The 24,997-nt window shown below is 44.6% G+C and overlaps 1 protein-coding gene across 3 annotated transcripts in view; it reads left to right on the top strand.

The window, feature by feature from the left end:
* Positions 1-4,908: 4,908 nt before the first annotated feature.
* Positions 4,909-24,997, top strand: part of gria1b (glutamate receptor, ionotropic, AMPA 1b) — a 100,449-nt gene continuing 80,360 nt past the window's right edge. For 2 of the 3 annotated variants that reach the window (XM_014198174.2, XM_014198173.2), the window contains exons 1-2: positions 4,917-5,391; positions 5,589-5,723. In XM_014198174.2, coding sequence (XP_014053649.1) covers positions 5,307-5,391; positions 5,589-5,723 — 220 coding nt within the window. In that variant the 5' untranslated portion in view covers positions 4,917-5,306. Of the gene's footprint in view, positions 5,392-5,588; positions 5,724-24,997 lie in introns of all 3 variants that reach the window. The other variant, XM_014198175.2, reaches the window with a different exon arrangement.

Here is a 24,997-nt window from a genome sequence, read left to right as displayed (position 1 = left end):
CATGATACATTGAAATTCACCATACTTTCATTGTTGGGTAACACACGTGTACATCAGAGGAGGCTGGTGGGAGGTGCTATAGAGGGACAGCTCATTGGAATGGCTAGAATGGAATCAACGGAAAGGAGTCAAGCATGTTGTTTCCATGTGTTTGGTACGATTCCATGCAAGCCCTTAAAATGAGTCTTTCCTCCTGTAGCTCCTCCCACCAGCCTCCTCTGGTGTACAGGTATACAGCTCTCCAGAGTATGCAGAGTTCTCTGGGACGAGGTAAATAAACATTCTTCAAGCACTGGGAGGAGTGCTGATTTGTTAGTTGTGTTTCTTCTGTTTCACACAGTATTTTTCTGACTAAATCAATCCACTCTCATTGTAGCAGTACACTCAGTACAAAAGCCATAGTCAGACCTATCCTCAGTTATTCATTATACTGTAGTTTGTGTATAAATGGCCTGAACGTAAAACTCTAAGATGCACAATCAAAGGTTCTCTCCTTCTCACATCAAGAACAAGAAAAGCTGATGTAGCTAGTCCTTCACAGACATATCTGACAGTTTGATTCTTACACATCATCATCCCATCATGCCACCTTCGGGAAACAATTCTGTGCACCTCATTTTGAGACAAACACTTCCTCTTGCCTCCAGCAAGAAAAAGATGTGACAGTTTAGATACCGAAACAAAATGGATATGAAAGGAGGGAGGCTTATTTTTTTTCACCACACACTACTTTGTGTAATAATGACGGGAATGACCGTTGTGATTTCTGTACGGGGCGAATGCACTGAGACCTTCCACTGGGCGCGGACGCCAGTTCACCGCCTACTTTGGTTGAGTTATCAACAAACGTGAATTTAACGTGAAATCAACAAAACAAACTATGTCATTGGATTTAGGTTAAAAGTTGGGTGAAAAAAAATATATATTCTTTTACAGCCCCATCCCTTACATTGATGATTTTTTTTTCTCTCAAATCCAATCAGTTTTCCACGTTGATTCAACATCATCGCATAGAATTTTTTGGGATTGAAATAACGTTGATTCAACCAGGTTTTGCCCAGTAGGTTCCTGCCTCACTGTCTGCTTTCCAAAGGTTTAAAGCTTTTAAAAGTATAATGGAGCTGAAAGTGAAAGACCTCTGAGTAGCAGATGAGTCTTGCTCTTTCACCTTTCTCACAGGCCAGGGAAAACAGCCAGGGGGTCTGAGGATGGACGGGAGATAAAAATGCTTTTAATGTGCTGTGAACCAAAAACAAAAGAAGGCACAATCAATATGACAAATGGTTGAAGAATAATGGATGTCAGCTGTTCGGATGGTTTGTTCCATTATTCATCTGTTTAATATTTCATCCATTGGCCTCTTTTCATAAATGGGCACCACATGGAAATACGTCGCGCCCCGGGACTTGACAAATTACTGCACATGATGTACAAAATGGGCCTGCCTATCTGTGACTATTTGTCGTGGCCCATCGCCAGCCATAGATTCAACCAGTCTTCCCATGAGTGATTGCAGTGGTCAGCTGGTGCGATTAATGCATGTACAATTGAACCTGCAACTCCTCAGTGATTCATGCGGTAATGTAAATCCCCAAAGAAACTTGTGCTTACTTACTTATGACTTACTTTCAGTCTTTTGGATGGTTACGATAAACGAGTGTCCTGACTCTCTGTGGTCAGTGAAGATCCCTTGGCACTTATCGTAAGAGTAGGGGTGTTAACCCCGGTGTCCTGGCTAAATTCCCAATATGGCCCTCATACCATCATGGTCACCTAATTATCCCCAGCTTCCAATTGGCTCATTCATCTCCTCTCCTCTGTAACTATTCCCAAGGTTGTTGCTGTAAATGAGAATACGTTTTTAGTCAACTTACCTGGTAAGTGTTAATAAATTCAGACTAAGAGGTCAGTGGGATTTACCCAGGAGACAGTTCAAATCCTGGATAATTCATTCAGCAGCAAACACATTATCATATAATGCATTACCATCCCATGATATTTAGCATAGAGGGTGAAGCAGCAGGTAGCCTAGTGGTTAGAGCATTGGACTAGTAGCCGAAAGGTTTCAAGATTGAATCCCCGAGCTGACAAGGTAAAAATCTGTCGTTCGCCGCTGAACAAAGCAGTTAACCCACTGTTCTTAGGCCGTCATTGTAAATAAGAATTTCTTGTTAACTGACTTGCCTAGTTAAATAAAGGTTAAAAAGAATGGTGATGCATACTGTATGTTGTTGCCAGTTTTGAGGGTCTAAACACATGGTGTTGAAATCTCACACACCAGTCCTATATCCTAGGTTCCTATTGGACTATTTTATTGTTGATTTTGCTTGCTATAGGAGGCTTTTCAGTGCTAACTAAATTATACAAAAAGTAAGCCAAAACTCAATTATTCAATTTAGAGTATTAATGTATTATTTATGAATATCAATTATATATTTTGTTTTGTTTTTCAACAGACTCTCAACAACTACAATAGCTAACTCACATAAGGCATATTCCTGGCACTTGCTTCAGAAGCCCAATTACCATGAGAGAGCACCGTGAATTCCCTCTAAAACAGCCACGACGTAGAACTGTCCAATTCCACCCTGGTGTTACTACTGTGTGTAAAGTGAATATTTAATCAGTAAAAAAAGCCTGTAATTGTAAACTAACAAGACACTGTTTAGTAAAATGGCATTCCAAAGCATTTTTTTTTCTTTCCCTACTGTATGTAATCTAATGATCTCAAAGTGGATAGTGCTCATGCACCCTGCTCTTAATTACTTAACAACATAGTGTAAAAGCTCAGTGTTCTATCTGTTGCACGGATATGAAAGAGGGTTTTCCTCTATCCAGGAACACATCTTATCCAAGTGAATATTACAGATCTTGAACATTATACTATTGGTTTAAAGGGAGTGTTTGTAATATCATTAGTTGTAGTTTCCATGAAACAAATCAAGTGTCTTTAAAAAAAAATGTTAAAATAAATAAATTAATTAATTAATGAATTAAAACAACATTTATTTGGGGATTTAAAACATCCATTATCAACTAAGAAAATACAAAGTGATAGTCACTTGTGCGTGTGTGTTTTCCCGATTACAGACATCATACTGTTATCATGTGCATAACTCAAGATGACAGTACAGCCCGGTGAGGTAGAGTCAAGGCATTGGCTCTGGGAGCTAACGCAAGTCTACAAGTATGACTTAATTAAGGTTATACTCTTCATGCAGGAGTTGTTCACCGAACCATCTTTGCTACATATGAAGTGACAGTGATACCTTGCATTCCTCCTCCTACTCATCTCATCACTCATTCTATACTGTCCAGTACCATGGTAACATTCCTGTGGAGGTGACATCTACACACCCACCCTACATATTCTCTCTAAACACATCCACAAGTGAAAACATATTCCATCTTACCAAATACTATACTGTTTGTGTTCTAACAAATAAACTGAAATGTTCATCTTGCAGAAATATGTATCTTCTTCTACGCATTTTGAATTTAACAATGGCTGACTCTCTGGTTGTGAAATTCTGTGATTCATTGTTGTGATGAAAATGCCATCTTCACTCTCTATTACTGTCATCTATTTACTGATGACTCATGATTCACAATATGCATCAAATCTGAATCTAGAATTCAAGGTGAGGAAATGTGTTTGAATGACATTGCATCTTGCATAATGTGTTAGGAATACCACAAAACAACATGCCATGGATGTAAACACAACAAATGGGCTTTTACAGTCATGTCTGAGATCTAGAGAAAATAATGGTCCCACAGCTAGAAAGATTGATTCCAACAGTGTTTAATTCCTCAGGTTTGTAATGCATTATGTCATTTTGCATTTAATAGATGCTGTGAATGCACAATGCATTCATCCTTTATTCATTGTCTAGTTTTCAACTGTTGAACATCGGGAAAATCGGGATTTAACTTTAGTCAATATATGAGCTCCTGCTGTGAGGTTGCTATAGAATTGTGCAGCAGATGCACGTGACAACGTTGTTTTAAGATGTTGTTTTATTGCTAGCATGGTGACAGTATACACTCAGCACTGTGGTAAACATATGGAAGAGATTTAGTATTAGTAACTGTTATCCAAATAGGCCTATCACAAAGCCAGTAGCCCATGAAATGTTTCTCCCATTTGCAAAAAAAAAAACCTATAGCGTCAATAAATATTCTGCTGTCCAAAAAGAGCAATCTCTAAAAATCACTTCTGTGTCCGTGTCTCTCTCCTGATCCAAAGTCATAAGACTCCAGACACGAGAACAGTGGTGGGGCCAAACGAGGTAGTAATGAGGCTATTATCAGGCCACACGCCGCCTGTTATGGCGTTCATTCATTTCCGATGTCCTGGATTAGAGCGCGCGCAAAGAGTTGATCTCGGGTCGACTGCATATTAAGACAAAACCGCAGTCTTGTTGTCTGATTTCTGATGTATAGGCAGAATTTAAACACTGTGCCGTATATATGTTATTATTGTGACAGAGCAGTTGTGAGGGTCAGGCCAATATACCGTATCTTTCAAGAGATGTATGACTGTAAAATAACGCATGTTAAAATTCTCCGTATTTATTATCTTACTGTCGGTCTACACCTTGATGTCAGTCGCAAAACAGCCTCATTAGGCTATACATTTGTGTTCTGTAACCTAATAATAACATATGTATGTGTCATAAAATAGTTACCTATATGTGTCATTGTTTTCACTATACTTGTGTACATACGATGTAATTAACTAGTTAACTATATGTGTCATTATTTTCACTATATTTGTCAACATAAAATGTAATTAACTAATCGATTTAGGTTGCCATTTGCGACCAATCATAAACCGGTAATGAGCTGCTTGCACAATCATTATGCCGTGAACGTCTTGGCAACTCCACTACTGGTTTATTAACACAGTCTGGGCAAGGGGATTTGGGCATTCCCAGATCTGTAACGATTTATCTAAGCGTAATTCTCATACGATACTGTGTGAATACGGTGACAGAATGTTCAGAAAACCATCATGAGCTCCGATTTAATGCTGACATAATCGTAGCTCCGCAGTTTGTATCTAAAGTAGGTAGGGCTCCGTCTGCTTGTGTATTGACACCGTCATTATCTTTAGCTCTGCGCGCACCGCAGACAGCGAGAGAGAGAGCGCCAGGGTAGGGAGAGAGCGGTTGTGACTCAAGCTCTGCGAATTCAGTTAGTCTACTACAACTATGAATGCATTGTGAGTGGCTTTGTGGGCAACAGAAGCAGACCTTTATTTGGAATTTGTTTATTTTTTCGTCGCCAATGCAAAAGGAAATATGCAGCGAAGACTTACCTTGGCCTTTGTTAGTTTTTGTGTTGGGTTTTGCTCTGGTTCAAGTTTCCCAAGTAATATAAATATAGGTGAGTATTATCAACACGGAATGCTTATTATATCACTACTGCGTCCTGTCAGTTTGACATCTAAACTGCTGCGTAATTCCAAAGTTGCAAGACAGTCCCCATTCGTTTTATTTTGTAATAGGCTACGTTAAAATATTCGTTGTTTGATGACAGTTGATGTGAACCCTTTTCAATGATGGCCTTTGTCTTGCACACAGGGGGATTGTTCCCAAACGCCTCCCACGAATATGAGGTTTTTCGGTTTGCACTCTCTCATCACCAGGATATCCCCAAACTGGTACCACAAGTGGACATGGTCGACACAGCAAGCAGCTTTGCTATGACATATGCATGTGAGTTTAGCCTTTATCTCCCTTAATGAACAGCACATGTACAGATGCCATATCTTAATTTGATCATCCTGTTTTTGCAGGAATTTTCCTGCATAGCAGGAAACGCAAACGTGTAGTGTATTCGAGGTTAAACGAGGTTAGAATCCTTTTGCATAATCATTTCCACTTTCAAATTTCAGACCTCATTTGCCCAAACCTCTACAAAAAATGTCCATTCATTATAATCTACATAACAATTCACATTAACTGTTGCTGCACGTTTATTTTCCTGTTGTGTGAAACTGGCTCAAATTAAGGCATCTGGCATTTTTTAAATTTGTATTTATTAGGGATCCCAATCAGCTACTCTTCCTAGGGTCCAAACACATTAAGGCACTTACATCACACACTAAACAAAAAATAAAACAGTACAGTACATATAACATTACTATACCACAACATATCTACAATACAACATGTATAATACCACCGTACAACAATATTACAATGTACGTGTGTAGAGTGTGTGTGCTAATGTGTGTGTGCTAGCGTGCGTATGCGTGTGTGTCTCTTCCTAGTCCTCGTTGTTCCATAAGGTGTAGTTTTAACCGTTTAAAAAAAAAATCTGATTTTACTGCTTTCATGAGTTAATTGATGTGAAATAGAGTTTGTAGTCATGGCTCTGTGTAGTACTGTGCGTTTTCCAGAGTCTGTTCTGGACTTGGGGATTGTGAAGAGACCCCTTGTGGCATGTCTTGTGGGTGTGTGAGCTGTGTGCTAGACAGCTCTATGTTTTTCAACATGTCAGTGCCTCTCACAAAGACAAGTAGTGATGCAGTCAATCTCTCCTCTACTTTGAGCCATGAGATATTGACATGCATGTCATCTCTCCATGCTGCTCTTTTCTGGGACAACTGTCCCTCTTTGTGGCACTTGACCATATAACTGGTCAGTAGTCCACGTGCAACAGAACTAGGACCTGTAGGACTTGTTTTGTTGATAGAGATGTCAAGAAAGCAGAACGTCACTCAATATGTTTAGACCATGTCAGTTTAGAATTGATTTAACTAGTCAAGTCAGTTAAGAACAAATTCTTATTAACAATGACGGCCTACCCGGGAACAGTGGGTTAAACTGCCTTGTTCAGGGGCAGAACAACAGACGTTTACCTTGTCAGCTCTGGGATTCGATCTAGCAACCTTTTGGTTACTCGCCCAACACTCTAACCACTAGGCTACCTGCCGCCCCAATCCAGGGTTACTACAAGCAGCTGAGTCTCCTCAACTTCCTCAATTTACACATTATTCATTACAAGATTTAGTTGAGATTTAGGGTTTAGTGAATGGTTTGTTCTTTGTAATTGACTAACTGACTGCAGTTATTTGTAATTGCACTGAATAGTGTTTTCACTTTGATGACAGTGTTCGAGGTGTTCAAATGCCGTCTCCATTGCATTAACATCTGTTGCTTTACTAAATGTCAACGATAGTGTCAGTAACCTCTTCTCTAACATTCTGTCATAATGATTTTGGAGGTACAGTAGGAAATGATCCTGTCTAGGCACTCATTTCCAGGAATATGCAGTTTTCTAAAAGATTAGAACATTTTAAGGCACCATCTGTTGGCGTCATGCAGTTACTTTTTGACTTTCATGTCGTCTATAAGATAGCGCTGATCAAAACGCATCCCAGTTGGGCAATAATGGGTATTTTAGGCACCAAAAAACCACGGAGAGATTTTATTTTATTGATCGTAGCAGTCATGAAACATGTGAATCAACAGGGGGAGTTGAGCTGTATCAGCGTCATTTTGTGGAAATTATGTTAAATAGCACGTTTAGGGAACCATAATTATGCCAATGTGAAGATTATCTGAAAAACTTGACGTATCAAATTGACTACATTTCCTATGTGTCTCAATTGAGTAACATAGAATAAACGCATTCCAGGCACTCAATGACTTCCCGCAAGCTTCCAATAATTGTAACCTTGCAATGAGAAAGTGGAAGATGGAATGTGGGAGGAAACATGAAAATTGCACACAGACAGCAAACCCAACGGTACGGACATTTTTCTGTGGATTCGTAATTTCAATTGACAGGTGAAAGAGGCGGCTTGCAATTGAAGACTTGGTATTCTGATCCTGGGTCCTCACCTCTCATCTCCTGGAGATATTATATTATGATTGGATGAGTTTTATGACTTGCTTTAGACACAGTGACCAGTCAGTGTTGATTTGGTTTTTGAATGTATCCTGATTGGCTGTTCTCTCTCTTAAGAAATTCACTTTTGTGCAACCTACTTAAGAGTTAAGGAAACTTTAAGGGAAAAGATAAGGGGGAAATGAACTTAAGGTATTTTATGCAACCGGGCCCTGGGCCCTTATTAAAGGAGCTCAGTGATTCAGTGTTGTTCCTGTCAATGCCTCCTCATTCTAGACATTAGTGTGAGCCGCTTATGACATCAGGATTTGCATTAGGAAGGAATAGCAGTGTTTCATCAGTTGATTTAAAAAGACGCAGACAATCTGTAAATGACCTTAGCAATTCAGTGTTTTTGATTTATTTTCTTCTTCAGACAACACAATGGATCATAGTCATGAGCAACATCATACTTCCTTGGCTGTATCAGACAGGGGGGCAACCTATTCATGGGTTTCACAGACTCCTCACTCCATTGTTATGGACGTTATCAGCACGACTGACTCCCATTCTGACTGTGCTGCCCCAGGCATTCTGACTGTGCTGCCCCAGGCATTCTGACTGTGCTGCCCCAAGCATTCTGACTGTGCTGCCCCAGGCATTGTGACTGTGCTGCCCCAGGCATTCTGACTGTGCTGCCCCAGGCATTGTGACTGTGCTGCCCCAGGCATTCTGACTGTGCTGCCCCAGGCATTCTGACTGTGCTGCCCCAGATATTGTGACTGTGCTGCACCAGGCATTGTGACTGTGCTGCCCCAGGCATTCTGACTGTGCTTCCCAGGCATTCTGACTGTGCTGCCCCAGGCATTCTGACTGTGCTTCCCAGGCATTCTGACTGTGCTGCCCCAGGCATTCTGACTGTGCTGCCCCAGGCATTCTGACTGTGCTGCCCCAAGCATTCTGACTGTGCTGCCCCAGGCATTGTGACTGTGCTGCCCCAGGCATTCTGACTGTGCTGCCCCAGGCATTGTGACTGTGCTGCCCCAGGCATTCTGACTGTGCTGCCCCAGGCATTCTGACTGTGCTGCCCCAGATATTGTGACTGTGCTGCACCAGGCATTGTGACTGTGCTGCCCCAGGCATTCTGACTGTGCTTCCCAGGCATTCTGACTGTGCTGCCCCAGGCATTCTCAATGGGGGCCAATGATGATTTTGTCTTTAGAACACTAAAGTGGCTTGGCAATACAATTATATTTCTAAAGTAAGCAAATAATTCACAAGAAACCTTTTTTTGTCATCAGTAAGATATTGTCGTATTTACTTTAGACAGATGGTTATGTTACCGTAATATAGCAACCATCATCATTAAAAAACTAATTGAGTTGCCCAGGGTGAGTGGGAGGAATGACAAGGTACGGAGAGTCATATTAACAGTTACAATAATAACTGTATATAGTAGAACAATAATAACATCCAATGAATATATTGGGACCATTAACTAGGCTACCAAGGACTCAGAGACACCATTGGCTGCCTACCAAGTTGAAGGATTCATGTGGAATGTATGTGGTTATTCAGGCTAATGTGTCTGCATGCGTCACACACACACACAGTCACAGCCGTCTACAGCCAGGGTCTCAGAAAATGCAGACACAGCTTCCTGCTTCTCCCAGGCAGCACAGCATCACTCACCTGGTAGAGAGCTCTGAGACACATGGCAAATGCAGTTAGTGAACAATGGACAGTTTCTTGTGCCACAAATGACCTGAGGTGTCCCACATAGCTACAAGTCGGTACCAATAATCCTTAAAGACTTAAACATTTCCATCAACACTTGATGGCTCCAGTGCGGCCTTTCTAGCCACCTAAATGCCACCAATAAGGAGATGTATAGGTTGAAGCAGAGAGGAAGAGGTGACGCGAGAGACGAAGCAAGAGGTTTTACTCCACCCAAAATCTGTTCACGGAAAAAAAAAGAACCCCACAAAGTGAGTAATATTTGTATGGAGGTCAATGAGAGAGTGTCGAATTTGGCCAACAAAAATGTAACTGCTCATTTTCTACGTGAGGCTTATTTGATCGAAAATAAGTTTCGTAATGGTTTGGTTGTTACAAATGCACTGATTTAAGTGGACACACGCAGCATTTCAGCAACTCTGAAATGAAAACTTTATATTGGAGTTGTGGCTGTTGTCATAGAGATAGATAGAAGACTCATCATGGATATGATCCGTTTTAGCATGGACATTGCCATTGAGGGCTTCCACCATTTAATAGTAGTCAACTGTGTGGGGATTCTTATAAGTTGGGAGCAATCAGCCAATGAAGAAGAAGAACATTTACTACTTTAAAATGGAGATAGCCTCAATGGCGCTGGCCATGCTGTCACAGATGCTATAATGGAACTGTTGTTCACATGCCTATCTGCCCTCTCATTGGCTAGAATGGTCCCACCTGAGCAGCAGTAAAATAACAATAGCAAGTCTATGTACAGGGGGTACCAGTACAGAGTCAATATGCGGGGGCACCAGTTGAGGTAAGATTTACATGTAGAGAGTAGTAACAACAGAGAGTAACAGTGGTGTAAAGAGGGGGGAAATGCAAATAGTCTGGGTAGCCATTTGATTAGGCGTTCTGGAGTCTTATGGCTTGCGGGTAGAAGCTGTTTAGAAGCCTCTTGGACCTAGACTTGGCACTTTGGCGCTTTGGTTGAAGCCATAATGTGTATCCTGACATCACGCCTATAGAGGGCAGTGTTGGGGCTAAGACTAAATAAGTGCTGATAGTTACAGTGTCTTCTAGTCCAGTAAAACCAAGTGCTGCATGTCTCACTCTCATACAGAGAGAGAGAGAGAGAGAGAGAGAGAGAAATGGAGGGAGGGAGAGATAGAGAGAAATGGAGGGAGGGAGAGAGAGAAATGGAGGGAGGGAGGGGGGAGAAATGGAGGGAGGGGGAGAAATGGAGGGAGGGAGAGAGAGAGAAATGGAGGGAGGGAGAGAGAGAGAAATGGAGGGAGGGAGAGAGAGAGAGAAATAGAGGGAGGGAGGGAGAGAGAGAGAGAGAGAGAAATGGAGGGAGGGAGGGAGGGAGGGAGGGAGGGAGGGAGGGAGGGAGAGAAATGGAGGGAGGGGGGAGAAGTGGAGGGAGGGCGAGAGAGAGAAATGGAGGGAGGGAGGGAGAGAGAGAAAGGGAGGGAAGGAGGAAGATAGAGAGAGAAATGGAGAGAGGGAGAGAGAGAGAGAAATGGAGGGAGAGAAGGAGAGAGAGAGAGAGAGAGAGAGAAATGGAGGGAGAGAGAGAAATGGAGGCAGGGAGGAAGGGAGAAATTGAGGGAGGGGGAGAGGGAGAGAGGGATGGAGGGATAGAGAGAGAAATAGAGGGATGGAGGGATGGAGGGAGGGAGAGAGACAGAAATGGAGGGAGGAAGAGAGAGAGAAAAAGAGGGAGGGAGAGAGAGAAATGGAGGGAGGGAGAGAGAGAGAAATGGAGGGCGAGAGAGAGAGAAAATGGAGGGAGAGAGAGAAATTGCGGGAGGGAGGAAGAGAGAGAGAGAAATGGAGGGAGGTTAGGGAGAGAGAGGCACTGCAGTTCAACAGGGACATGATTCTCTTTCTAGACAAACCCGACATTCCCCCAAGCCAACTTAATGTTAATGTAATGCCATCTTACTCTTCTGCAATCACCCAGTCTGCTCCCTCATTTCTGTTTTTAAGGGTGTCACATTTGACTGTTTATTCAAAAGACTGGTTTCCCTTTGCCAGAGAAGGTTGAGAAACCTGGTTCAATGATTGAATGTACTACTGTAGTTCAGTAATCAATGGTGTCTAGAATTATCAATCGTTTTGGAGGCACAAACAGATAAAGATGGATAATGTTGAATGGAATATGGTTTATCAGTGCTGGAGTATTTGTTTGTGGAATTACACATTGTACTGGTAGATAATTCTCATTGAATGAAGAAGTTTCCTAAGAAACAACTGACTGTGGTTTTAATGAGAATCTGGGCATGCACTCTTAATGTGTGCATCAGCTGGTGTTTTATCACTGGATGAACTACTAAACAGACATGTCACTGTTGGTGTTCTATCACTGGATGAACTGCTAAACAGACATGTCACTGTTGGTGTTCTATCACTGGATGAACTACTAAACAGACATGTCACTGTTGGTGTTCTATCACTGGATGAACTGCTAAACAGACATGTCACTGTTAGTGTTCTATCACTGGATGAACTGCTAAACAGACATGTCACTGTTGGTGTTCTATCACTGGATGAACTGCTAAACAGACATGTCACTGTTGGTGTTCTATCACTGGATGAACTGCTAAACAGACATGTCACTGTTGGTGTTCTATCACTGGATGAACTGCTAAACAGACATGTCACTGTTGGTGTTCTATCACTGGATGAACTGCTAAACAGACATGTCACTGTTGATGTTCTATCACTGGATGAACTGCTAAACAGACATGTCACTGTTGGTGTTCTATCACTGGATGAACTGCTAAACAGACACGTCACTGGATTCTTTATGCAAATTGAGGTATTAGTCACAATGCCCTCCAGTGAAGAAAAAACATTACCTTAATCTGCCATTGAGGATAATTAAAATGAAGGCAACAAACTCATACATGTCCAATGTGCTGTTGGTTGCGAGGCATGTTTCATTTTGATTCCAACTTTCTATGTTAGCGCCAATATTCTCCTTATCAGCAATTTACAGATTGGTTGAGCGAAGAATGGAAATATTTGCCGGGGGGTACTTTCTAGTCATTTGTTTTGTGTTTGCATAAAAATACATCATGTCACACAATGTTGGGCAAACCCCCCAAAAAAAGATTGAGCTTGGTGTCATCCGTTTGCTTCCTGTGAGATAAGTTGACTTTGATGAGTGACATTGGAGCAGCTAACTGAGTGCCTCCACCTTGGCAAGAAACCATTCCAGTTGGATTATCCCCAATTATATATACATGGTGTAGTGCTATCACTAAGTTGAAGCCAAGTCTTTCAGGCTATAGGAGAAACTGACCTGTAGCTTACAGCATGTGTGTGTGTGTGGTGGACGTGGGGAACAGCATGTTTACAGTACACACCTGTTTTCCCTCATGGCAGGGGTGAAAAGACACAGGTAGACAGACTGTCATGTTAAAGGGCAACGTGTAAGTGTGTGTGTGAAATACACAAGAAAGCCTGTGTGATTGCCCTGATATACTGTAGCTTGAGACGGTTGCATATAAGTGATGTTGCTGTCTCTATGGAGCTTGTGCCTTTTATGAGAATCGTTTAGCGGGGCCTTGCCTCAACAAACCCATTTAATCTATTATTCATTGTATCATAACTAAACAGATTATTTTCTTCAGTTAAGAGTAGTGAATATGTGGAATTAACTCTGGTGTAGAGTGAAAGGGGAGTTCAGTTGTCAAAAATCAATTTAAGTAGGAAGGGGATTGCCAGTGTTTAGCAGAAGCAGTACAAGTGTTCTCCTGTGGTTGTAATCACACAAAGGAATTCTATTTTTAGGCCTATAATGCTTTAGATTACCATATCAAGGGGATAGCCAGCCTCAAAAGGTTGTGGCAAGACATTCCCACTGGGCACACACTGGACCAATGATAGTATACCTAGTTTCACGTTGAAATGATGGTGTCCTCTGGGAAAATCAGATGTCAATGTAACTTACATAAACCCAACCTCACTCCGAATGTACTTTCACATACAGCTTGTGTAAGAAAAGTTAGGCGTTACTTTCAAATTTCAATATTATTAAGGTAGTCTGTGCAAAGGAGTATGGAAGCTGACCCGTGTTTAACGTTGTTGAACACAGCTGACTGTTCCCCGGGCGCCGAAGACGCGGATGTCGATTAAGGCAACCCCCCGCACCTCTGATTCAGAGGGGTTGGGTTCTGCCAGTCACATTCTGATAAAGGTCCCCAAAGCACACACATCCCTGTGTCGCTCCTCTTTTCAGTTCGCTGCAGGTAGCGACTGGAACGAGCTGCAACAAACACTCAAACTGGACAGTTTTATCTCAATCTCTTCATTCAAAGACTCAATCATGGACACTCTTACAGACAGTTGTGGCTGGTTTGTGTGATGTATTGTCGTCTCTACCTTCTTGCCCTTTGTGCTGTTGTCTGTAACCAATAATGTTTGTACCATGTTTTGTGCTGCTACCATGTTGTGTTGCTGCCATGTTGTTGTCATGTTGTGCTGCTACCATGTTGTGTTGCTACCATGTTGTTGTTATGTTGTGTTGCTACCATGCTGTGTTGCTACCATGTTGTTGTCATGTGTTGCTGCCTTGCTATGGTGTTATCTTAGGTCTATCTTTATGTAGTGTTGTGTTGTCTCTCTTGTTGTGATGTGTGTTTTGTCCTATATTTATATTGTATTTATTGTATTTATTGTTTTTTTTTTTATCCCAGCCCCCGTCCCCGCAGGAGGCCTTTGTCTTTTGGTAGGCCTTCATTGTAAATAATAATTTGTTCTTAACTGATTTGCCTAGTTAAATAAAGGTTAAATAAAAAAAAAAATATATATATATAAAATGCAGAAGACACATTTCAGTTGAAGGCATTCCGTTGTACAACTGACTAGGTATCCCCCTTTCCCTTGTTCCCAAAGCTAAGCAGTGTATGTAGAGGTACTATTATATCTGTATGGTAGAGGTATTCTCACTGCAGTGCATTACCCCTCTTTATACCAGTAGGAGTCAGTGTTCAGGAAGTAATTGTTGGACTGTGGCTTGAGATTTGATTTCAATATACCTCTTTATTTATGGCATGATGTTGGAACAATGATGTTGATTCAAACATACCATTTTAATATCAAAATTGAAACAAGGTAAATAACATATGTTTAATCAAATATGAAATTCAACATAATTTCAGTCACCCAAAATACTGTATATTGAATATAGGATGAAAAAGATTATTGACGTTTCTATGTGAAATGTTCAATGAATTTTGAACTTATACATAGTTCTGATGATTGTGTTGACATTAGATTGATGTAACAACCCGATAGTCAGGTTAAATCAATCTATTTAAGTTGAAGATTTACCCTAATTTCAATGTTTAAAACACAGGTTGAAATGAGATGAAAACAGTACTGGTTGATAACTTTTGTTTTCCTCGTTGATTCCACGTCACAATACGTTGACAAATCACATTGAAACAATGTTAATTCAACCACTGTGTTCCAAGTGGGTTGTCAGTTGGTAGAAAATGACAAGAATGTGATTCTGTGGGAGCAGCATTCTTGATCAGGAGCCAGAGCCTGTGGTGTTGTCCAGCGGGAGCCTGTGGTGTTGTCCAGCGGGAGCCTGTGGTGTTGTCCAGCGGGAGCCTGTGGTGTTGTCCAGCCAGAGCCTGTGGTGTTGTCCAGTGGGAGACTGTGGTGTTGTCCAGCGGGAGCCTGTGGTGTTGTCCAGCGGGAGCCTGTGGTGTTGTCCAGCGGGAGGCTGTGGTGTTGTCCAGCGGGAGCCTGTGGTGTTGTCCAGCGGGGGCCTGTGGTGTTGTCCAGCGGGGGCCTGTGGTGTTGTCCAGCGGGAGCCTGTGGTGTTGTCCAGCGGGAGGCTGTGGTGTTGTCCAGCGGGAGCCTGTGGTGTTGTCCAGCGGGAGCCTGTGGTGTTGTCCAGCGGGAGGCTGTGGTGTTGTCCAGCGCGAGCCTGTGGTGTTGTCCAGCCGGAGCCTGTGGTGTTGTCCAGCGGGAGCCTGTGGTGTTGTCCAGCGGGAGGCTGTGGTGCTGTCCAGGGGGAGCCTGTGGTGTTGTCCAGCGGGAGGCTGTGGTGTTGTCCAGCGGGAGGCTGTGGTGTTGTCCAGCGGGAGCCTGTGGTGTTGTCCAGCGGGAGGCTGTGGTGTTGTCCAGCGGGAGCCTGTGGTGTTGTCCAGCGGGGGCCTGTGGTGTTGTCCAGCGGGGGCCTGTGGTGTTGTCCAGCGGGAGCCTGTGGTGTTGTCCAGCGGGAGGCTGTGGTGTTGTCCAGCGGGAGGCTGTGGTGTTGTCCAGCGGGAGCCTGTGGTGTTGTCCAGCGGGAGGCTGTGGTGTTGTCCAGCGGGAGCCTGTGGTGTTGTCCAGCCGGAGACTGTGGTGTTGTCCAGCGGGAGCCTGTGGTGTTGTCCAGCGGGAGGCTGTGGTGCTGTCCAGGGGGAGCCTGTGGTGTTGTCCAACGGGAGGCTGTGGTGTTGTCCAGCGGGAGGCTGTGACGTTGTCCAGCGGGAGCCTGTGGTGTTGTCCAGCTAGAGCCTGTGTTGTCCAGCCAGAGCCTGTGGTGTTCTCCAGCGGGAGCCTGTGGTGTTGTCCAGCGGGAGCCTGTGGTGTTTTCCGGCGGGAGCCTGTGGTGTTGTCCAGCGGGAGGCTGTGGTGTTGTCCAGTCAGAGCCTGTGGTGTTGTTCAGCGGGAGCCTGTAGTGTTGTCCAGCGGGAGGCTGTGGTGTTGTCCGGCGGGAGCATGTGGTGTTGTCCAGCGGGAGGCTGTGGTGTTGTCCAGTCAGAGCCTGTGGTGTTGTCCAGCGGGAGCCTGTGGTGTGTCCAGCGGGAGGCTGTGGTGCTGTCCAGGGGGAGGCTTCTGGTGTTGTCCAGCCAGAGCCTGTGGTTTTGTCCAGCGGGAGCCTGTGGTGTTGTCCAGCGGGAGGCTGTGGTGTTGTCCAGCCAGAGCCTGTGGTGTTTTCCAGTGGGAGCCTGAGGTGTTGTCCAGCGGGAGCCTGTGGTGTTGTCCAGCGGGAGCCTGTGGTGTTGTCCAGCTAGAGCCTGTGGTGTTGTCCAGTCAGAGCCTGTGGTGTTGTTCAGCGGGAGCCTGTAGTGTTGTCCAGCGGGAGGCTGTGGTGTTGTCCGGCGGGAGCCTGTGGTGTTGTCCAGCGGGAGGCTGTGGTGCTGTCCAGGGGGAGCCTGTGGTGTTGTCCAACGGGAGGCTGTGGTGTTGTCCAGCGGGAGGCTGTGAGTGTTGTCCAGGGGGAGCCTGTGGTGTTGTCCAGCTAGAGCCTGTGTTGTCCAGCCCAGAGCCTGTGGTGTTCTCCAGCGGGAGCCTGTGGTGTTGTCCAGCGGGAGCCTGTGGTGTTGTCCGGCGGGAGCCTGTGGTGTTGTCCAGCGGGAGGCTGTGGTGTTGTCCAGTCAGAGCCTGTGGTGTTGTTCAGCGGGAGCCTGTAGTGTTGTCCAGCGGGAGGCTGTGGTGTTGTCCGGCGGGAGCCTGTGGTGTTGTCCAGCGGGAGGCTGTGGTGTTGTCCAGTCAGAGCCTGTGGTGTTGTCCAGCGGGAGCCTGTGGTGTTGTCCAGCGGGAGGCTGTGGTGCTGTCCAGGGGGAGGCTGTGGTGTTGTCCAGCCAGAGCCTGTGGTTTTGTCCAGCGGGAGCCTGTGGTGTTGTCCAGCGGGAGGCTGTGGTGTTGTCCAGCCAGAGCCTGTGGTGTTTTCCAGTGGGAGCCTGAGGTGTTGTCCAGCGGGAGCCTGTGGTGTTGTCCAGCGGGAGCCTGTGGTGTTGTCCAGCTAGAGCCTGTGGTGTTGTCCAGTCAGAGCCTGTGCTGTTGTTCAGCGGGAGCCTGTAGTGTTGTCCAGCGGGAGGCTGTGGTGTTGTCCGGCGGGAGCCTGTGGTGTTGTCCAGCGGGAGGCTGTGGTTTTGTCCAGCGGGAGCCTGTGGTGTTGTCCAGCGGGAGGCTGTGGTGTTGTCCAGCCAGAGCCTGTGGTGTTTTCCAGTGGGAGCCTGAGGTGTTGTCCAGCGGGAGCCTGTGGTGTTGTCCAGCGGGAGCCTGTGGTGTTGTCCAGCGGGAGGCTGTGGTGTTGTCCAGCGGGAGCCTGTGGTGTTGTCCAGCGGAGCCTGTGGTGTTGTCCAGCGGGAGCCTGTGGTGTTGTCCAGCTAGAGCCTGTGGTGTTGTCCAGCCGGCGCCTGTGGTGTTGTCCAGCGGGAGCCTGTGGTGTTGTCCAGCTGGGGAGAGCAGTGGGCATGGCACGGCCCATCCCTCAAGGGTAAAGGCATCGAAGGATACATGTTGTTGCCCTCTACAGTGCACATGTGCTGCACTCCAGGCATAGATACTGTGTGGCCTTAACCTCCTGGCCTGCTCCTATAGTTTGGGTGATTTGTATTATTGTTAGTCTCAGACTACTGTCTCTCTATTGTGTGCCATACATTCGCGTAGCATGCTCTCCAGTAGGTATATTGCACTGGTCATCACCAAAGCCAACACTTCCTTTGGCCGCCTTTCCTTCCAGTTCTCTGCTGCCAATGACTGGAACATATTGCAAAAATCTCTGAAGCTGGAGTCTTATATCTCCCTCTCTAACTTTAAGCATCAGCTGTCTGAGCACCTTACCGATCACTGTACCTGTACACAGCCAGTCTGGATATAGCCCACCCAACTACCTCATCCCCATATTGTTATTTATCCTCTTGCTCTTTTACACCCCAGTATCTCTACTTGCACTTCATCATCTGCACATCTATCACTCCAGTATTAATGCTAAATTCTATTTATTTTCACCTCTAGGGCCTATTTATTACCTACCTCACTACTCTTCTACATTTTCAACACACTGTACATAGATTTTTCTATTGTGTTATTGACTGTACGTTTGTTTATGTGTAACTCTGTGTTGTTGTTTTTGTCGCACTGCTTTGCTTTATCTTGGCCAGGTCGCAGTTGTAAATGAGAACTTGTTCTCAACTAGCCTACCTTGTTAAATAAAGGTGAAATAAAAATAAAAATCATTGCCTCCTGCCTAAAGGTGTGGCTAGAGTATTGATGAATGACTGACATGTGGCTGGTGCAGCAGCAGCATTTTTACATTGATTCTAAACAAAGGCACCTCATTGTTTATGCCTATAAAAGCAATTGATTGTGGTAACTCACGAGGTCCAAGGGAATTCATGCACAATATGTCTGGATAAAACAAAGTGAGCATGTTGTCAAATTATGAATATGAATGTGTGTGTGTGTGTGTGTGTGTGTGTGTGTGTGTGTGTGTGTGTGTGTGTGTGTGTGTGTGTGTGTGTGTGTGTGTGTGTGTGCACGCGTGTTTGTGTGTGTGTGTGTGTGCGTGCGTGTGTAGGATTCACATGAAGAGGACATCTGGTCTAATCCTTCACAAGTGCAATTCCAATTTGCCTGTATACAGTCAGTCTTTCTCAGTTTGAGCATATGGTAACAGTTTGAGCATATAGGAGCCTTGTATTTTTTTGGGGGGGGGGAACAGTGTTTTTTTTCAATACATGCGTAGGACTATGCATTCCAGCAGTAAGAGACATGCACAAATAAATTCAGTCCGGCCCCTATTCACTGACCCACACTAGTAGCACGTCATTCTTGTGCCAGGTTGTCCAGTGTGTTTCATCGGTCAGAGATTGCTTGTGGTCATCCTCCCAACTCATGTCACCTCCTTCACAATGGTGACATGCAGCCAGGCCAGATGTCCCAGTCATGTCACTCAACCACAGCCCCACAAGAGCCTGCGTGATGATAGCAGGGTTTATATTATACACATGGAGAACAGGAAGCCTCTCTCCATCTCCCCTTCCCTCCTTCCCAGGGGCTTTATAACTAACAGTCATTCCTGACAGTCTTTCTCCACGCACTGCCTTTTAATGAAAGGTGTCCTTGAGTGTCCTGAATGGCATCTGCTATATACAATGTATTATTATTAGTAGTAGGAGTAGTATTTGTATTATTATTATTATTATTAGTAGTAGTAGTAGTAGTAGTATTGTTGTTATTGTTATTATTATTATTGTTATTATGATTGTTGTTGTTATTATTATTATTGTTATCGTTATTATTGTTATTATTATTGTTGTTATTGTTATTATACATGTTATAGGTATTATTATTATTATTATTATTGTTATTATTATTATTATTATTATTATTGCTACTATTATTGTTGTTATTGTTATTATTATTATTGTTGTTGTTATTGTTATTATTATTGTTGTTATTGCTATTGTTTTTATTATTGTTATTATTATTATTATTATTATTATTGTTAATATTATTATTGTTGCTGTTATTGTTATTATTATTGTTATTGTTGTTGTTGTTATTAGAACACTCACTAAAGGTTCTGAATCACATAGCACCTACAGATTGTGAGGCATCGTGTTTGAATCTAGGACCAGCTGCAGGCCCTGTAGCAACTATTAGCAGCTCTGGGTTATTTAGAAATAAAGTGCTGTCACACTTGGGCATTTATCCCTCTGTATGTGGAATAGGTTGGTTTTAGGGTGTTTCTGTGTTGATTGTATGTGACAGATATCTCATTAGCTTGATAGAATTTGCCGACAGGAACAGGACCAAGGCCAGAGAGGACATGACGAGGACAGCTGGTCTCTGGAGTGCTAGGTTGTTCAGATATCCTGTCTGTTTCTTCAGTCTGCTCAGCGTAAACTGTTAAAGTATATGACCTCTTTAAGTCTTTGGCTATACATAGTATGGCTGGTGGCAATATTCCAGACCTCTGTAGTGATGTGAGCTAGAGGGGGAATGCAGCACATTAACTGACTAGGTCTGTATCAAGGTTATAATAGATATGTGTTTTAATATGTAAAAAAACATTTTTTTAAATCATTTTTTTTTAGACCTGAATTGCTAGTTTTTATTTAGTTATAGTTGTATACAAATATTTCTAATGCGTTTTTAGTTTCATTTATAGCGGTAGGGACATACAGTAAAGCATACCTGGGAGGATAGGAGACATTGTGCTGTATAGTGTTTTTGTTTATTGGGGGGAGATTTCACTTCTTACAACTGGGGGGCAGCAATACATACAGTGATGGGTCAGATCACAGGTTAGGTTAGGTTTAAATAATAAAGTCAATCTCAATGTGACTTGGATTTAAAAGACTGGTGCAAAAATATGGTTGAAGGAAACTCTCTCTCTCGCCCATGTTTACACCAGTGATGTATAGGGGTTTACACCAATCCAATGCCTTTTAACTTGTGAGAAGAATCAAGTTAGCTGCCTAGCTGTTTTATCCCGGTTTAGCTAGTGATAGTGATGCACAAGATAGCCCTATTTGAAACATCACTCTCTACTGGCAGCATTTACACACCAGATTCAGTAGTTTGAAAATACCCCCAAAACTCAGTTGAAAACCCCATTAGATTTTTTCCCAAAGTTTAGGAAAAAAACTAAAATTGAACATAATTCATGAGGGTTTTTATTTTAGTTCGTTTTGGAGTCAAATATAATTGTTTCAGTATAGTTTTACTTTTTCAAACAGGTTTGTTAATTATTTTATTTCAGTTTTTGTATTAGTTTCAGTTTTAGTTTACTATAATAACCTTGGTATTTGAGGTTTGAAAAGGCTTCTGATGTCTGTAATTTCCATTTTGAAATTTCAGACTTGATTTTCCCTGAAGAAAAATGTATCAACCCCTACAAAGTTGCCCATTAGTTATAAATTCCCATGAATTATGCACCCATTATATTAGAGGGGGCACGATAGAGGGTGGGGTGGTCGGACGGGGGGCTTTGCCCCTTTTGGAAGTCAGAGAATTTAGAATTTTTCAAACACCTGAAACAGCTTTTGCCTGCAATCTAGAGACATAATTATTATGCCTAATTCTATATAAAAAAAAAGTTACAACATTTTGCGTAGGTTATCTAAGCATACCTCATTACCTGTTCAATTATCAATTTAATTAATAATGAACTTTTAAGCCTTAGGAGTTTAGTACAACTGCCACACTGGTATATAGCATCATAAACCAATAATTAAAGAGATTTTAGTATTCTCTAAAGTTTAGCAACCTTGCCAGCAGGCATGACAGCTAAGATAGTTAGACAAGCTACTTTAACTTGATTGAAAGCCTGAAATAGCTTGGTAGTTAGTTATGAGATTGGGAATTTATGTAGCTGACTAGCTGAAGCCAACTCCAAGCCTAATTGGTTGCTAGTATTACAGAGAAACAACAAATCAAATCAAATCAAATGTATTTATATAGCCCTTCTTGCATCAGCTGATATCTCAAAGTGCTGTTCAGAAACCCAGCCTAAAACCCCAAACAGCAAGCAATGCAGGTGTTGTGTCACATCCTGACCATAATAAGTTGTTATTTTCTATGGTAGAGTGGTCAGGGCATGACAGGGGGTGTTGATGTGTTTTTGTGTTCTGTTTTCTATTTCTATGTTGTAGTTCTAGTTTGTCCATTTCTATGTTGGGGTTTATTGTGTTGACCTCAAATTGGAGGCAGCTGGTCCTCGTTGCCTCTAATTGGAGGTCATATTTAGTAGGGGTGTTTCTTCATGTTGTTTGTGGGTGATTATCTTGTGAGTAGTGTGTAATCCTCTCTGCGTCACGGTTTGTTGTTTTTGTTAGTTAAAGTATTTATGTATTGCATCACGTTTCACGGTTAAAATAAATATGTGGAACACAAACGCTGCATCTTGGTCCGCTCCTTATCACAGCCGTGACAGAATCACCCACCACCGAAGGACCAAGCAGCGTGGAAGGGAGCAGCAGGAGGATTGGATTAAGCAGCGTGCCCAGGAGGAGCAATGGATCCTGGGCCAGGGAAAGGATGGAATGGAGGACGTCCTGGACATGGGAGGAGGTAATGGCAGGGGACAAGACCCTGCCATGGAAGCAGGTGGAGACAGCGAGGGAGGAACGGCGACATTACGAGGAGCTAGCCCAACGAAGGAAGCACGAGAGGCAGCACTCAACATTTTTTTTGGGGGGGGGCACACGGGCAGATTTGCTGGGGTGGTTTTAAGACCTGAGCCAACTCCCTGTGCTTACCGTGGGGAGCGAGTGACCGAGCAAGCACCTTGTTATGCGGTGGTGCGCACTGTGTCGCCAGTGCGCACTCACAGCCCGGTGCGCTCGGTGCAAGCTCCTCACCGTTGCCATGCGAGAGTTGTCCGTCAGCCAGGTAGATGTGTGCCGGTTCAGCGTATCTGGTCTCCAGTGCGTCTCTTCGGTCCAGGTTATCCTGCGCCTGCTCTACGCACGGTACCCCCCTTTCACCAGCACAGCCCAGTTCGTCCTGTGCTGGCGCTCCGCCCTTGCTTGGCGCAAATCACCATTCAGCCAGGACGGGGTGTGCCAGCTCTAAACTCCAGACCTCCGGTGTGCCTCCGGAGCCCAGTACGTCCTGTGCCTCCTCCTCGCACTAGCCCTGAGGTGCGTGTTACTAGTCTGGCGCCTCCAATGCCAGTCCCACGCATCAGGCCTCCAGTGCGCCTAACCAGTCCGGGGCATCCTGTTCCTGCTCCCCGCACTAGCCCTGAGGTGCATGTTACTAGTCTGGCGCCTCCTAAGCCAGCCCCACGCATCAGGCCTCCAGTGCGCCTGCCCAGTCCAGTACATCCTGTTCCTGCTCCCCGCACTCGCCCTGAGGTGCGTGTTACTAGTCTTGCGCCTCCTATGCCAGTCCCACGCATCAGGCCTCCAGTGCGCATCCATAACCCGGTACAGCCAGTGCCTGCTGTGAGCACTCGGCCATTAGTGCGTCTTCCCAGTCCGGTGAGACCGATTCCTGCTCCACGCACTCTCCCTCCAGTGTGCATCCATAACCCGGTACAGCCAGTGCCTGCTGTGAGCACTCGGCCCCCAACGACGCTCCTCAGCCAGGAGCCTCCAGCGATGCTCTCCAACCCAGAGCCTTCAGCGGCGGTCTGCAACCCAGAGCCTTCAGCGGCGGTCTGCAACCCAGAGCCTTCAGCGGCGGTCTGCAACCCAGAGCCTTCAGCAGCGGTCTGCAACCCAGAGCCTTCAGCAGCGGTCTGCAACCCAGAGCCTTCAGCGGCGGTCTGCAACCCAGAGCCTTCAGCGGTGGTCTGCAACCCAGAGCCTTCAGCAGTGGTCTGCAACCCAGCGTCTTCAGTGGCGGCTTTTAGCCCAGAGTCTTCAGCGGCGGTTGGCGGTCCGAAGCCTCCGACGATGATCCATGATCTGGTTCCTCCGGACAAACAGAAGCGGGGGGATCAGCGGGCGGTGGGGGTAGTACGGCCGGAACCTGAGCCGCCGCCATAGACATTTTTCAGCCACCCTACCCTCCCTATGTGTTTTTTTTGGGGGGGCGGGGGGTTATTTATTTATTTTGTTGTGTTTGCATTCGGAGTCTGCACCTTTGGGGGGGGTCGGGGGTACTGTCACGTCCTGACCATAATAAGTTGTTATTTTCTATGGTTGAGTGGTCAGGGCGTGACAGGGGGTGTTGATGTGTTTTTGTGTTCTGTTTTCTATTTCTATGTTGTAGTTCTAGTTTGTCTATTTCTATGTTGGGGTTTATTGGGTTGACCTCAAATTGGAGGCAGCTGGTCCTCGTTGCCTCTAATTGGAGGTCATATTTAGTAGGGGTGTTTCTTCATGTTGTTTGTGGGTGATTATCTTGTGAGTAGTGTGTAATCCTCTCTGCGTCACGGTTTGTTGTTTTTGTTAGTTAAAGTATTTATGTATTGCATCACGTTTCACGGTTAAAATAAATATGTGGAACACAAACGCTGCATCTTGGTCCGCTCCTTATCACAGCCGTGACATGTTGAAGCACGGTGGCTAGGAAAAACTCCCTAGAAAGACCAGGCTATGAGGGGTGGCCAGTCCTCTTCTTGCTGTGTCGGGTGGAGATTATAACAGAACATGGCCAAGATGTTCAAATGTTCATAAATGACCAGCATGGTCAAATAATAATAATCACAGTAGTTGTCGAGGGTGCAACAGGTCAGCACCTCAGGAGTAAATGTCAGTTGGCTTTTCATAGCCAATCATTGCCACTCCTGCTGTCTCTAGAGAGTTGAAAACAGAAGGTTTGGGACAGGTAGCACGTCCGGTGAACAGGTCAGGGTTCCATAGCCACAGGCAGAACAGTTGAAACTGGAGCAGCAGCACGGTCAGGTGGACTGGGGACAGCAAGGAGTCATCATGCCAGGTAGTCCTGAGGCATGGTCCTAGGGCTCAGGTCCCCCAAGAGAGAGAAGGAAAGAAAGAAAGAATTAGAGAGAGCACACTTAAATTCACACAGGACACTGGAGAAATACTCCAGATATAACAGACTGACCCTAGCCCCCCGACACATAAACTACTGCAGCATAAATACTGGAGGCTGAGACAGCAGGGGTCAGGTGACACTGGCCCCATCCGATGATACCCCCAGACAGGGCCAAACAGGCAGGATATAACCCCACCCACTTTGCCAAAGCACAGCCACCAGACCACTAGAAGGATAT

Source organism: Salmo salar, chromosome ssa04, assembly GCF_905237065.1.
Source record: "Salmo salar chromosome ssa04, Ssal_v3.1, whole genome shotgun sequence".
In the NCBI taxonomy this organism is placed as follows: domain Eukaryota; kingdom Metazoa; phylum Chordata; class Actinopteri; order Salmoniformes; family Salmonidae; genus Salmo; species Salmo salar.
The sequence above is the reverse complement of the archived record's forward strand: the minus strand, read 5'-3'. Positions and strand labels throughout refer to the sequence as shown.